The 16,325-nt window shown below is 44.2% G+C and overlaps 1 protein-coding gene across 2 annotated transcripts in view; it reads left to right on the top strand.

Annotated features, from left to right (window-relative positions):
• Positions 1 to 16,325, top strand: part of TEAD1 (TEA domain transcription factor 1) — a 109,927-nt gene that overhangs the window by 75,515 nt on the left and 18,087 nt on the right. For both annotated transcript variants that reach the window (XM_050897106.1, XM_050897105.1), the window contains 2 exons: positions 1,642 to 1,766; positions 14,177 to 14,350. In XM_050897106.1, the coding sequence (XP_050753063.1) occupies positions 1,642 to 1,766; positions 14,177 to 14,350 (299 nt within the window). The remainder of the gene's footprint in view (positions 1 to 1,641; positions 1,767 to 14,176; positions 14,351 to 16,325) is intronic.

Here is a 16,325-nt window from a genome sequence, read left to right as displayed (position 1 = left end):
CTAGAATGGTTTGGGTTGGAAGGGACCTTAGAGATCATCTAGTTCCAACCCCCCTGCCATGGGCAGGGACTCCTTCCACTAGATCAGGTTGCTCAAAGCCCCATCCAACCTGGCCTTGAACACTTCCAGGGATGGGGCATCCACAACTTCTCTGGGCAATCTGTACCTAATGTTTGTTCTGACTTCCATCGCTCAAATTGATCAAGCCCTTCCCATGGCTACTTTCCCAAGTTGGTTTCACGGCTAGTTTCAGGAAAGATCATTATTTCTTTGCAGATGATAACTAATTTTACGTCTTCCTTCCCAAATGACACCATGCTTCTGCCTCTGAACTGCAGTTTTCTGACTCTTACCCAGTTTTTTATGATTTTCTAACTTGCTGCTATTTAATGCTTAAAACTAAGGCTATCTTTCTGCATCCCTGATTATTTTCTTTTTCTTGATATTCCTAATTTATAACATTGTTTTCTAAGGCAGACATTTTGAATCATCTTCTTTTATTCTTCCATGTTTTCTCTCAGAATAGGATTATTAGTATCTCTAAATCAGTCAAAACTCATGCATGAGTTTTTGCTTCATTAGAATTCCTGTTCATGTCTAACCAGTCACATTTGTAATTCCCTACTTCATACAAGCCTCACAGCTTCATTGCCTAAATTTGAGGGTTGGAGTCAGGTACCATACTCCCATTACAGGGTATGGACACATGCTACCTGTGACCTCTCCCTGGTTCTCAACCTAGTTCAGGATTATCTTTGTTTTCTAACCTTTTGTGCCCCTCCCCTGCCTTCCTTGTGCCCGCGTCTCTCCCAAAATCAGTTTTGCCTTTGAGTTGCTGCCTTTCCCTTCTTTCTTTACTGTTTTGTTTCCTTCTCATCTAATTTTCCGCAATGAGGAGCAAGAGATAGCATTTATTCCTTCTCTGGAGGTGAATTAGAGATGGTGGTTAACATCCCTTCTCTCTCTAGATCATGTCATTCCCTCTTTATTATCAATTTAAAACCTTCTTTTTCTTTTTAGGTTATGATTCAGCTCTCTACAGTAATTATTTATTATTATCTGTAATATAATGCTGCCTAAAAGCTCCAAAAGAAGTCAAAGACCCAATGTGCAAATACATAGTAAGAGACAGTCCCTGCCTTGGAAACCTTATACTCTGAATAGGAGAAAGGAATTGAGAGTGGCAGAAGAAACAGGCAAAAAGAGAGGTGATTTACTTGTAACATGTGGCACATTAGGAGCCAGAAATGGAGGCCAGTTCTCTTGACTCCCAAGGCAGTAATATCTCCTGTGAGTCTTGCTGCCAGTTTCTGCGGAAGGGTCAGCTGTAAGTCTATGCGAAGTCTCTATAAATCTCTATAATCTAGTATATAATTTAAACAAAAATTCTACAGTGAGTTACAGCCCCAAGGAAACAAAGTAGATCTTTTATTTGCACCATTATTAGCTTGCTGGGTTGGGACCTTTTTTCCTACATATTGTTCTGTGTTTTTCCAATTTTAACTCATTCTGAATTCATTATTTGCTGAAATTAATATAAACATCCAAGGGCTACATGCATAATTCCTGATTATATTTAATTCAGAAAATATAAACTGAGGAATTGTCAACTTCTTCATGGAAACGGTTCCTTTATTTTAGGATTTGAGCCTACATCAGCTCCAGCTCCCTCAGTCCCTGCATGGCAGGGCCGATCAATTGGTACGACCAAGCTCAGGCTGGTGGAGTTTTCGGCTTTCCTTGAACAGCAGAGGGATCCCGAATCAGTAAGTGTTGCCCTCGTGTCCACTAACCTTCCGCTTTTCTCTGTTGCTCCCCACCCTCTGAGGATGCTTTTCAGGGTTAAGCCTGATGGAATACACCTGGTGTTTCTGCATTCGCTACTGCTCAGTGTAATATTCCTTTCACTGCAGTACTCTATTTTCCTTTCTTGCACTCTTTTTCCCCATTTGGAGAAGTGAGAGGCCTCTCTGAAAGCAGGTGTGGTTCACTATGGCGCCTGTCTCACTGTTGACCTAGTTTAGCAGTTGTACCAAATTGCATTGTGTTTTTGGCAATAATTCAGTACTTTAAGTTAAAGCCTAATCTATTTCCTAACAGAAAAAAAATTAAGGACTTGCATAGAAACTATGCATATTATTTTAAATATCTGACATTTGAGATAGCCTCCGAGTATCAAGATTGTCCCTTTTGGTTCCAGTGTCCCAAGCATGTACCATTTAACTGTATCACTTTTTCTAAAAAAAATTGAGGTTACCTATCTAAATGTCCAATCATTCAGTCTTCCTTGATCGTTAATTGTGTCTTAGGGTCCAATCCAAGGTTTGGATTTTGGGGGGATTGTTTTTTAGGAAGTTTTTGGTTTTGTTTTTGTTTTGATTTTTAGTCTGCATACTATACCTGCAAGGGTAGTTTGGCTGTAATGTTTCATTTACTCCACTAAGCCTTGAACCTTGATATTAATCATCATATATTTACCAAGAACATTTGTCAGTAGCCTAGCACTGTTTCTACTGCATCACAAATAAATCAAAAGAGCTTCTTTCATCTCGAACCTGAGAATTTTTACTGAGATAATTTCTGAAAAGCAAATACTGTCATGAATGGATGATATAGACGGGCCATTCTTGTTCAGATTCCTGGTAAAATACAGTAGCTTGGAGCAGAGAGAAGCTATCACTTGCTCTTTGTAATTCAGCACTGGAAACCATAGCATTTATGGGCTCTGGCCAGGGGTGTTATCCAGGGAGTGTTTACGCTGCATAATGGAGATTAGAGACATAGCCCAGAAACCTTACAACAGAGGAATGCTCCTAGCAGAGAAACACCCCAATGAAAATATACCATATCTCAGCTATTCATATACTAAATATGTGGCAGTGTGTTGGTTTGCTAAGTGTCATGTTTTGCCAGGTTGAATTAACTTTGAGGGAGGAAATGCTTGGCAGCACGTACAGTTATCTCAGCACTTACCTGACTGTTAGATACCGCATGGTTTCCCTGGAATCCCTGTCTTCCCGTGACCCTCATTCCCACACTCTCCCAGCTGTCCTGGCTCTGGTGGGCTAAAGTTTCATCTTTAGTGTCCTCCATACTAATACACAGCTGGAACACCTTCTCCATCCCCAGCCCCGAGTTCATCCAGATGTTGGTTTGTATTTCCAATGCAGAAACACAACATCCAGGTTTTCTCATTAGGCAGCCTTATCGATACACAGCTTTTGGAGTCCTTGGCTCACTGACCCCGTGTAACGTGTCCTGCTGATTTATGGGCTCTGCCATATCCAGATTGCTGCACACCAGGATGTTATGTGTGTGCCTCAGGGTTATCAGGAAAACAGGATGTGGCCATGTAACGCTCAGCGTTACTGTGCGGTATGTGAATGAAATGGTATTTCAGTGTATTTTGATTTACTGTTCTGCTAGTATACCACCTAATTATCCTTTTTCCATAGGTTTTTATAATGCAAAACTATTTGCAAAACCCTTGGGCTTACATGGTGTAGAGCCTCTGTGTATCTGCATGGCTTTATGTAAAAGAGAGTGAATGAGAGTTCAGCAACTAAGTAACTCTTATGTCTTTCCCTCTAAGAAAAATCTCCCTCAAACTAAGTACACTCTTACCAGGTAACATGTGGTTGCCTGTCGCACCACTAGTGTCTGCGACATGAAACAAGCTGAGTGATGTGAATATGTTTGCAACATGACTGACAGACCAAAAATGAAAAGATGCTGCTTTGGCAGGGGAAGGAGCTGTGGGTCCTGCTCTGCCATGGTGGCACAGCTCGGAGCTGGTTGTGCTCACGCACGGTGTGTGGGCCGGCGGCTTGGGGACGTGTTGGGGCTTTCATTTTTCAGGCAGGTGCAGGCTCTGGGGAATGCAACACATCCCCTTGCATTGCAGAGAAAGAGTGGAGGCCTGAGTAGAAACACGGTTACACGGGACGGCCCCATAAATACTGTAAAGCCTTTTTTGTAGTAAACTAATATTATTTGGAATTCCTGAGAGGTGCAGCGAGGCCCACCGGAGCTTGTCCCAGCTTGTGAGCATACTGCTGAGAAACTCACCTTTTAAATGCAGAGCTTTTATGCAGGAGGTTTACTAGAGAAGCAAGAGCATCAAACTACCCAGACTTGTTTTTAAAAAAACAGTTACTTGTGTGCTGTAACATTGCAAAAATGAGACATGAGGAAAAGTCAATTCCCAGTCATGCATTAATCCCAATTTAGATCATTCTTTACACCCACGCTGCAAGCGCAGTGGGGCAGTGCTGTGTGAGGGCTGTGGGGGGACAGTCTGGACCAGCTGAGGAGGTGCTGTGGGGAGTGGAGGGATGAGCCCCCATGGGCAGCATGTCACCACCACTGCCCGGGAAAGGGGAATCAGGAGAAGGGGAAGCGTTGTTTAGATCAAATTAAGTAAATTTCATTATTTGGATCTCAAACAAGGGCGTAGAAAAAAACCCAAGGCAATGTGACCAGTTCCCAAGGCAAACACAGAAGGACATTTGCTGGAGGGGCACTGGGCAGAGGCACTGGTACACGCCTCTCTGCAGGGACAGCTCTGAGGGGCCCTGCCTCCTGCCAGCCTTCCCCGTCTCCAATGCACAGACTTTTCCAGCAAGCACCAAAAGTCCTTCTTGGAGGTGAGAGCCAACCCCCAGCCTCATTTAGTGCTGTTGAAGAAAATGTGAATTCTGCCTGTGATTTTGTACATCTTTCTTTGTGTTGGTACGACATTTTATTGCAGATACGGTTTGTGCAGCACAGAAAGGATGGGGTTTTATTACTTTTTAAATAACAAAATCAGCAAGCCAGGCAAGATGTGTGTTTTGCACAGTGTGCATATGAAGTTGTGTAGGCATGTGCTGTGGTTGCAGCATCTCCTGTATGCCTTGGTACCTTTGCTGACCTGAGAAACGAGTATCTATGTACACTGCTATGTGAGAGCTGTGAAAGAGTTCTCATGTATTTTCTGAAAAAAGATAGTTATATGTTCATTACACTTCTGGCTTTTTAGAGAAAATGACATAAAATATTATTTTGATCAAACGTGTTTCCAACATCATATTAAAAAAAGATGACCCTTCCTCCCTCTCTCCCCCAACCCCAAATCAGGCCAGAAAGCCTCATAGTAGCGGGGGCAAATAGACCAATTCCACCTTAAAATGTAACCTGCAAGTTTATTGAAAAAGGCTTATTTGACGTGGCACCTGGGGCCAGGACTCGATGATCCTGGGAGGCCCCTTGCAGTCTGTATTCCTGTACAGCAATTAGAAATTTAGGTCTGTCTGCCTGTGGTGACTCCCAGCGACTTCACTGGGGCTGTGCATGGGCACAAAGGTCCACCCACAGGGAATTCATTGTAGGAGTGGGGCCTTAAACATATCTGGGGTTCTTCCAATGGCAATTGGTGTTCAAAAGTACAAAAGCCCCTCAATGTCAGGCAGTTATGTTAATTTAGAGTGGGTGTTCTGGTGGATCGGAAATGTGCTCCATAGAGTCCTGTCACTTGTGGAGGGCTGGTGACTGTTTTTCCCTTGCCTAGCCACAAAACTGTTCCATTTACAAAAGAAAAAAATATAGAAAGGAAACAATAAGCAACCCTCACTGTAACTCTGCGTGGCAGAAGATAGTCTGGGAGACATAAGATGGCACAGTTGCAAAATCTTGGAATACTGACTCTGCAGTTAAGGATGGGTAAAATTACTCCTCCTTTTACATGAAAATCAATTCAGTTTACAAATGTCGAGCTGTATTTTCCTTTTGTGGCATTTTGTGCTCAAGTACAATTCTTAAATGGTGCATAGAAGCTGCCCTTGTAGGTCCAAGCACCAGTGTTTTAGTTACCTTTAATTATTGCCTACCCTATATAACTATATTCTCAACAGATTAACAAGTTTATGTACCCATCTGTTGCTTTCAAGACAGGTTTTCCTTAATGGGGGCTTTCCAGTTTTACTGTAGTTGTTCTGTGAAAGTTCAGGACAAATGCTTAAACCAAGTAATCCCATGTTCCCTAACAAACATAGACTGAGTATGCAAGCAGATTAGAAGAGATCTAAGCAATTGACTGTTACACAAGTAGCTATAAAATTCAAAGACTATAACACTGAAATGATAATAATTCCAATTATTTTATTATATATACATTCAAGCTTGCTTTCCAATCAGGAGAAAAACCCTGCCACCACCCAACAAAAAAAGCCCTTTCTTCTCTTCCTCTTTGAGGTTTCTCACTCTTGCTGCCTCATTCATTTCAACTGTGAGCACTTCAGACAGCTTTACATCTAAAATACCTATATAGGGCTATAAAGAACATGGCTGATGGGCATTTTCAGTATTAATCCACCTATCCAAACTGTCAGATTGTGTTTGGTCCAAATTTCAAAATGTATTTTAAAAAGTGGTGAAGAAATAAAATATTCTTTATGTTTTAATTCGGGTTTTATTGTTGTTGTAAAAGGGCTTTGTGAGCCCAGGGAGAATTGTGCCTGAGAACCAGAAAGTGAAAGCAATTGCTCAAGGGCCATAAAACCAGCCTGCCATCATTAGCCAAATGCAGTAAAATTCACCAAAGTTAATCAAACCACCTAAGTGATGAAAAATAAATGAGATCTTTCAAAACAAGCCCTCCATCTTTGAACAATATCCATTGTTACAAGCATTGTTTATCCTTTCTGTGTTCCCTGTAAACAGTATAAAAAGCAGTTCAGCATTTCAGTTGTAAGGAAGTCCTTGGTTTAGCGTCTTTGTGATGTGAAAGGACGAGGAAGCAAACCCACATTAGGATGAACATCTTGGAGTGGCAGACTCAGGATTTGAGGTCATCTTAGTCTGAAATCAGACAAAGTTTAACTAAATGCAAGGGGCATTTGTTTTGCAGTGCTGGAGAGCTGCGTGTTGGCCCCGGGAAGCGAATGTCATACTCTGTAAAAAGTTCATATTCAGATGTTCGTAGTTAGAAGTGCCAAGAAACCACTTTAAGGGGGTCCAGTATTGACACAGGCTCCAATCTTGAAACTGCAGCGTCACAGCAGACCTCCTGGCTGGCGGTGTTCCCGGGGGACCCCATGGAGATGTGGCAGGAGGCCTTGGCCAGCTCCCCCAGCCCAGTTGTAGGGTCAGGACATGGGCTTTTCAAGGGAGGGTCCTGGGGTGAAAACGCAGTGGAGTGGGTAGAGAGACTGAGCACAATTTATTCCTCGAAGTCAGCCCATGTTAAGTGCTGAGGACGGGTGGAAAGACTGCTGGGGCCTGACTGTGCTCTCGCTGCTGCCTTCGTGCACGCTCTCTCTCTTTTTTCAAAACTCACCAGTGCTGCCGGAAATTTCCCAGCAAAATTAAAAGAGCTGCTTTTGCATAACTGAAGAGGAGCGCCGGCGCCAGCAGCGATGGTAGCTCCCTCTGCCGGGCCCTGCGCCGCAGCCGGTGCCCCAGCCTGCCCATGTCCCAGCCTGCGCTCTCACAAAGCCAGGGCGCTGAAAATAGCCAGGGTGGGAGTAGTTACCCGACGTTACACAGGGCACCGGATCTGACCAAGGAAACGTGAAATCGGGGAGGAGGGAAGGAGCGAGTGAGTGAGGTTGTGGGGTAGCTGGAGCAGAGCCCGGGCGCGCAGCCCCTGCGATGAGCCCAGGAGAGCCATAGAATCAGGGGAGTCATCACAGTGGGGGGCCCTCTGCCTCCCACAGCCTTGCACAGTGCTGTGCTGTTCCTGTGGGGAGGAGGAGTGGGGGGATGCGTGGGTCGGGCTGGCATTGGCAGTGCGGTGGGCTATGGCTGTGCATCTCCTCTGCACTGCCTGCCCTGCCTGTGTGCTGAACCCCAAGCGTCCACCCTCGTGCTCGCCCCAAGGGGCTTTGCACCTGGCTGTACCTCTGCCCCGCATTTTCCCATCTTGTTCCACTGCAGCTTCCCCCCCACACACACCCACCCCAAAATTGCTTAGCTGGGCTGCAAAGTCAAGCTCTCAGAAGTTGGGAAATGTCCTCGTGCGTCTGCTCTACAATGCAGCAGTTAATTACATGCTCACGCATTTATTTGTTCCTGCTTCATTCAGTGTAGATGTAGATGGCCCTTCTTTGATAAGCAACTATTCAGTAGTTTGTTTTCTTCTGTTGTTGAAATGCGTGGCCCCATGCCCTGCTCGCTGCACACTGTCTAACCTCTCCTCCAAACGGAATTAATAATTCCCCCCATTTGCATTTCACAGATGTATTAGTGCAGTCCTTTTTTAGATGAAGGAGCATTATTACTCACATTTGACAAACCAAGAAGTTCAGGTGCAAAAGAATGAATGGGCCACTGATTTTGAGGGTCCCTTTTGATTTGTCATGAGCCTGATTTTGCAGAATACTTAACGTTATTGAGAGCTTCCTATTTTCAGGCATAATTTTCCCATCTGAGCACTCAGCATTTCTGGAATTGGGACCGCAGGGTCTCAAATCAGACAGGCCAGAACTGCAGGATGCATCTTCACTGTTGCAGGAAAGCTGATGAAAATGTTGTGCGAGCACCTTGCCCAACCAGCAAGTCCCAGTTTCACACTGGGACTCCTGTGGCAGTAGCTGGGAAGTGCTAGGCAACATTAATGTGTCAGGGCTGGGAACTGCCCTCGCTCATCACCTCCCCATTTCTGCAACCATAAAGTAGCCAAAGATCTCCTTTTAATTGACATTCCTGATTCAATCCCTGAGCAGATGTGGGCAGGAGTCTGAATGGGTGGAGGTTCTTGAAAGACTAGGTTGACCATGCAGTTGTATCGTAGCATACAAGCACAGAGAGTTCGATTAACATTTCACATGAAAGTGTTAAAAACCTTAATAACAGGAGTTGGTACAGACTCCAGTTACAGCATTAAAATGTTATAAATGTAACTCCCAAGCTGCTTCAGTGGAGGACAACAACAACAGGAATGAAATATTCAGTTACTAGTGTTTTGGTAGAAATAAGAAAAATTGTTGGCAGAGCAAGTGATTTTCTTACATCAGCAGGAAATTAAAGAGTGTCAGATTTACCAGATACAGCCAGACAGCAGAGCTGAGGCTGGGTAGGGTACAGGTTAGAGCCGCATGCAGACTGCTGATATACTAGTAATTGTTTTTTAATCAGTCCGCCCACCTGGCTCCTTTTTCCTCCAAAAGTGCAGTTGCTGCACAGGCAGCGGTACATTTTTAAAAGATGGGTTGGACTGGTCTGTGGAGGTACAGAGGGAATCACTACACGGTGCCAGGCACTTGAGCAGTGCTGTTTTCTCTCATTTCAGCAAAAGCTCAGTCTGTCCCACCCGCCTTCCACTCACCTGTCCCTCTGAGCTGCGGCGGTAGTCCTTGTGACCTCCAGTACAGAATATATTCAGTCCAAAGAGAGCCGAGAGGCTGTCCCTCTGTGTCAGGGAAAGAGAAGACCTGCAGCAGAGCCTTTTTAATGTACTTCTCCTTTGGGTGGTGGAGTTTCTTTGGGCAAACAAGACTACGATCCATTCAAGTTGCCAGCCTCTCCACATGGTATTTTCTCATAGGGATTTGTTGCTGCAAGTAATGATATAGACGGCCTCACCCTTGTGATTGTTATGCTTGAAATTTGCAGGAACCTACAGATCTCATGAAGCAGCCCACCTAGGAAGGTGCTGTTATTAAGCTCTGCAGGGCAGACAAGGCAGCGGCATGCTGCCACCTCCCTGTCCTGCTCAACTGTCCCATGGGTGTGTGAGGTCCAGCAAGCCACCAGCTTGCTGTCCCGCTGCAGGGCCAGGGGTGTTCACAGAGGAGCTTACACCGCCCGCACCGGTGCGAGCGTGACTCCCAGGCATGTGAGTGTGATTCGGGGGGGTTAAATCACGGCTGTGCCCCTGGGTGCAGTAGGAGGGTGCGGCACCCTTGCAGTCAGGGTGCTGGGCCCATAAGCAAGGTCATCCCTGCAGAAGCAGCTGCCGAGGGCCCTCTCTCAGGCCACCTGCCTTCCACCTTGCTCCGCATCCATGTCACCCAGCCTCAGCAGGGCCCGGGGAGCCACTTGCCCCCTGCATCCTGCTCAGTATGGTTATGTAGGGCCGCACAGCCCCAATGGACAGGAGCGGCAACGGAGTGGATACCCCAGCAGCTCAGCATGCCCAGCTCACCTGCACCAGGAGTGACAGGATTGGCTTCCTGCCATGTGCATCTTGGCCACCACTGTTTAATAAAAAACTTGGTCCTATACAGGCTTGTCAAGGCTTGGCATTAGCTCTACAGGCGTGGGGAAGCACAGGGATGCCGCAGAGAGAGCTGTAGCAATTTGCAAACCTGCGTTTCATGGACCAGAAAGGTTGTCGCCTTAGAATATAAGTGCAAAATTTGTGAGGAGCTGTTACAAATATATATGCTGGCTGATAAAACGAATGTAGGTGGTTTGTCTTTGTTCTGCACCAGCTTAAATGCTTGCATCCCCTGCCATTGGCAATTTGTCTTGGTTCTTTTAAATTCCTAAGTGGATTATAATTTTTCTCGTGGTATTATTTGACAACAGTCATATTTCATGGCTTTACTGCATTCTTTGGATAGTTAGAATTTTTTTGAGGAAAGGAGCTCAGTAAGAGGCAGCCATCTCCAGGGCATGTCGTGTAATGCAGACACTGAAGACAGCTGAAAATGTTCTTTGTATTTTTATGTAGTTTTTATCCTCAGAAAATACGGGATTTGACCTATGATGGTTTACAGCATCTAAAGCATGTTATTACCCCAATACCGGATGCAAATCCTTTAAATGCTGTAGCATGAATAAATTCCTCAGCACCTAATGTACTTCAATGACTCTGGAGTACTTAGTCTAAAATAACACTGAATTCTCAATATAATGAGGATGTTTTTAAGCTTTTCAGACACTAATGGGCTCAAAAATAGTCATAAAAGTTAGCTTCTTTGCTTTTATCTATGCATAAATTTCTGTCATGGAGTATGTTTGTATAAAAACGATAGGGATCATTTCAGTATCCATTTACCCTGCTCTGAATATTGTATTATCGTTTGTTAGTTCATAGAAATATGCCATATCTAATTAGGTTAGTAATGATTGTACTTAGCATAGGAATTGCAGCAACATCAGGAGAAAATAATCACACGTTGCAATATCAAAATAAACATTTCTGTCCTAAGAATGTTGTCAGGTGATGTCATACCATCTGTCCTACTGTACCCGCTCGGAAATTTTGCTGCAGCAGCATCTGGTACTTTGGCGAGCTCCACAGACAACTGTGGCAGCTTTACAGCTGCCTTTAACTTTGCTGTTATATTTAAACAGTATTAAGACTTCATGCTCCATGTTCCTATAAATGTATTTGCTTTTACTAAAGTTTGGATATTGAGCAATTTGTGTATTTTCCTGGTTTGCAGAATAAGATACAGTGTGTGAATTGTCTTGGGAATTTGCAGTTGCCAAACTGTAAAATGCAGCCCTCCCTTCCTCCTTCACTCCACAGCCACCTTGGGGCCTGGGAGAGAGACACCCTTTTGGGGAGGACACTTCCCTGGGTGCAGGAGAACCTGAGCCCTCAGTTCTGTTCCTATAAAAATGTGGTTATTTGTACAACCTGGAACAACTCCAGCAGAGAAGACTGACAGAAAACAATCCTAAAATAAATAAAAACCTGGTCACTAATGATGGGGATGGTTTTTCAAGCCCTTACTCTGAACGAGGGAGACCAGAGAGATGCTTTGGGGCATCTCGCATCCCCAGGGGAGAGCACAGCTGCTGGGCACTCCTAGGCAGGCTATGGGGATGCTGGGGTAAGGGAAATGTTTTGCTTAATTTTTCGGAGAAGGCTGAAGTGCTTACCTCTACCAGGGAATTTTCATCATTCTCCTTGAAAAATGAAGATGTTTGCCTGATCGCAGAAAGGCTTCCATCGATAGCCACGTTTGGTGACCCAGCCCGTGCCCCGTCCTCCTGCACTTCACTCCTGGTAGCTTAGGAAAGCAACAGGAGCAGGTTTCTGGATTCCCTTTCTTGCATTCCTGGCAGTTCTCAGGTATATGGGGTGCTGATACATTTTACTGAGATCTAAGTTTTTCAGTAGGCAGCAAGATACGTAAGAAATGTTCAGCATGACTTTTAGTTATTTACTCACAGTACTGCAAGCTAAATATGTGACAACGGTGCCAAAAACCCAGAAGCTGGAGCCATGGTGCTTTCTCATATTACTTTGCATTTTTTTGTTTTGTTTGTTTTGTCATGTTAAAATGTCTCCTTAGTCCACTTTTGCCACTACTGAGTAAAGTAACATGCTAAATCTGACCGTGGACACTGTTATGGTAGGCACTCATGGTTGCCAACCAGTACAATGGTTTCCTATATCATGTGTAAATGATCCACGTGCAAGCTAAACCAGTGCTGGGTGAGGGCTAGCTGGCACATGTTCGCGGGCACACTCACTCCTGCATGCATGCATTCAGCTCCCCACCACCTGTTTATTTCTCTGCCATGCCTGTTTTCCTCTTCAAGGTAGAAACAGCTTCTTTGGATCAGCTCTGCCCCTTTTGGGCTCCACATGCACTAACTAAAGGCTGGCCAAGTTTTCTGCTTGTGCACAGAAGAAGCTGGGATGGCATTATTTTGAAAGAGGGCTGCAGGGAAAATCTGTGGAACCGGTGCTCTCAGACTTGGACTTGCTTGTGCAAACACCTTAATAAAGTGTTACACTTTCCTTTTTCCTTCCACAAAATTAAAAAAGAAATACAACCCTGTAAAAAGCATGGACCGTATCTCATTTTTGGCCCTGTACACAGATGAGTGTTCTCTGATTCTAAATTCAGATTTAACTGTGCTAGATGGTTTTTAAATAGATTTCAATTTAATTTCCTAAGTGCAGAAATCTAGCTAGTCCATTTCCTTTTCCCCAGAGTTTTGGGCATCTTCTAGGGAAGACTGCTTACACCAAAGGAAGGCTCTGAGTGGATGTCCAATTAATTTGTCATTTCAATTTGTTCGTTTAGCAGGTATATTGTAAGCAAAGTAGCTTAAATGAGGTCTGCTTTGGGGTTTAAAATATTTTATTTGTGCTTAGCTTTTGGGAATTGCCCCTTATATACAGCATCTGTTCAATATGACAGGGTTTTCTAGTGTTCATTGACTGCATATCAGCTTTCCTTTAATTGAGTTAGCAAAATGTTTTGTGATCTGCATGGTTAAAAACCCCAATGTTTAATCCTGCCACTTTCGAGCTCCTTCACTCTGCTAGCATGACACTGTGAGCTGCTGATTGACTGGCGGAGGGTCTTTGGGGTTTGTCCTTCCGCTTTCATTTCAGATGCTGAAAGGTGCTCTCGTCTTGGAGAAATGGCAGCCCCTAAAAGACCATATTGGACAGCAGGGGGCTGCTGTGGATTTCACAGGGCCAAGGATTTCCCCCAGGCAGGAAAGGGGTTGCTGAGGTGATTCCCGTGATTATAATGAGGTGCAATGGGATGAAGTTAAGAAATAGGAAATTGAAGCTTAATGTGTTTTGGCAGAGATGGTCATCTATAGAGCTAGCTCCCAAGGGAAGTGGTAAAAGTTTGGCTCTTAAATATTACATCGGTCAAAATACTGGAGGACATACAATGAGGACCACTTCTATAGTAACAGCAACACAGAGTAACTGGCCTTCTCATTATTGTCGCTCTGGAGTTAAAAGAAAATCCCTTCCACCTCTTTTAGTTAAGTGGCATTAGCATATGCTATAGATAGAGGTTTGGGGTTTTTAAATAGACAAACAGGAGGTGTATATGTGTGGGCTCTGTGGCACCAGCAGAAATTCAGGCTCTGAGGACATGGGACATTAAAAGGCATGGTTTAAAGAGGGAGAAATAGGCTTTCCTCATGAGCATATTCATCTTATTATGCTCTACGAAGGGCTCTTTATCACCATGCTGCCGCTGCGTCTTTCAGTGTAAATTACTCCCTTGAAGATGACCACATTTTGTGGTTTGCAGCAGGGACACAGGTTTTTTGATGTTGACCCTTGTTCACAATGGGCTACAACACAATAACTAAAGTTGTTCATGGAAATCACACTGCAGAAAATCATAGTCCCAGGAGTAATGTGCGAGTCATTTAATCCATCAAAGGTGCTACCCTCTGCAGGAGCACACGCAGACCCATGCCATAATAAACCTCTGTTCTTTTGTACAGCACTGATTTTCCTGTTTCTTTCTTGCAGTACAATAAACACCTCTTCGTACACATTGGACACGCTAACCATTCTTACAGTGACCCGTTGCTTGAATCAGTGGACATTCGTCAGATTTATGACAAATTTCCTGAAAAGAAGGGCGGTCTAAAGGAACTGTTTGGGAAGGGGCCTCAAAACGCTTTCTTCCTCGTAAAATTCTGGGTGAGTAAGACATGACGTGGAGAACCTCTCTTGTCAATAAGGCCTGTGTTTAGTATTGCTCACTCTTCGGGGTGCTTGTGGAAATTTCTTCTGTTGTCATTTAAAAGTGCAAAGCTGTATATCCTTCAGGTAGGACGCTGGCCCAGAGCCACTCTTGTTGACAGTTCCACAAGAAGTCTGTGTTGCAGACGACATGCAAAGGCAGATGCATGCCTCAACTGTGCTTGACACAGCTGCTGGGCAGGAGCAAACAGGTAAAGAGAGCCCTCATTTGTAAATGGGGAACTGCCATCTAGTGGTGCAAGAAAAAACGGGGAAGCCGCAGAAATGGAGACTGCTTTTTAGTGTTTCAAATATTGAACTCTTGCCAAATGCAAATAGTACAAGTATCAGTCCTGCAATCAGTCCACAATTATGCAGATAGGACCAAGTAGGATTTCAACCGAGTGTGCAGCAGGATGACTGTGAGCCTGGGAGGATTGCAGGGTTTTTCTTAAACATTTTTTGGTTGCTAGAGCACATCTACTTTCCCCTTGCCTTTTTGTTAGTCAGCCATGGGACTCTGCTCCAAAAGTTATATCTGTTCATATCAGTTGTGAGCAAGAGTGAAAAAAGAATTTGAATGGAAGGCTGAGATGTTGTATATTGATCTAGTTGTGATAAATTTCATTGACACATCAGATTTTTCTTATAGTATTTACAAAATCTCATGTTAGTGATGCTAAAGGGTCATCCAAAAGGATCATCAAATCTCCAGGCTGGACCTTATGCTTATACTAAAGCTTTTTCTACTCATTAATTTGTTGGGATATTTTTTGTGGTATACTCCTTTTCATAGCAACAGTTATCATCTAAACATTCTAAATTTGTCTTTTAAAACCTCAGTGAAAGGGGCATATTCAGGGTTTAATTACAGGGTGGACAGGTTGAGGCTGAAATCAGAAAAGGTTGATCTGGAATCACTGCTTATGATCAGATCTCCTGGTGTTTAGTGCTTTCAGTTCAAGTTTGTCTATGTGACCCGAAATACTCTTCACCTTGTACATACCCCAGACTTCTTATCTTGCCAAGAGTTTCTGTGGCACCAGATTTGGAACTGGAAACTGGAAATGAGGGAGACTCTCTTTTCTCAAAAAGAGAGTCTCTACACTTCTCTGGGTGTAGAAGGGATAAACCGCTGAGCAGGAGCTGTGCTGGACTGCAGAAGAAATCCGTTGAGAGATTCATGGGGATTAAAACTGGGCATGGGTGCTGTAGACCAAGCATTTGAGGGCTGGCTGAGCAAAGAGGCCAGGAACAGGAGGCAGCAGAGAGCTGGGAGCTGAAAGACAGCAGGCACCAGGAGCCTGGAAAAGGCAGGTGAGACTGCAGGGTCAAAAAGAGGGAGGCAGTGGGAAGAGGGAGCATTTGGGATAAGGAGCCTGCGGGGAAACATAGAGATGGAGGCACACAGCAGAAACAGGTATGATGTGAGAGGTGGGAACAGGACCAGCGTAAGGGCAGAAGAAATCTGGCTGCAGAGGAATAGAGCTTGGAGGTTAAGGGTTTGTGACTACTAAATACATTTCCTTGCAAAACTTGAGCTTGAACTGAGGACCATCATCTCACCAGTCCACTTTGCATAATAAATACTTGCGAAACCCACTGGCAAAAAAGAATGTCACTTCCCTGTTCTCAGTTCCCAAAGAGAATGACAAGCCTCAGACTTTATACTAGACATGGAAGCAGCAGAAATTTGTGATATGGTCACTGATGTATTGTATGTTCTGCTTTTTCTCAATGTGGAAACTGATTTTCAGGCGTGCCAAATGCTCAAAGATGTATCTAAAGCCAGTAGAGATCTTCTTTGGATCGTTAAGGTCTGTGTTGTACTAATGATTTCTTGAAAATTCTAGTGCCAGCCTTCTCTGCTTGATCTCCTACAAGCAGTGCACACCTTTAACACTCTTGCCTCAGTTCCCCATCTGTAATATGG

This window comes from Gymnogyps californianus, chromosome 5, assembly GCF_018139145.2.
Source record: "Gymnogyps californianus isolate 813 chromosome 5, ASM1813914v2, whole genome shotgun sequence".
NCBI classification, from domain to species: domain Eukaryota; kingdom Metazoa; phylum Chordata; class Aves; order Accipitriformes; family Cathartidae; genus Gymnogyps; species Gymnogyps californianus.
Note: the sequence above shows the minus strand (reverse complement) of the source record. Positions and strands in the feature narration are given on the sequence as shown.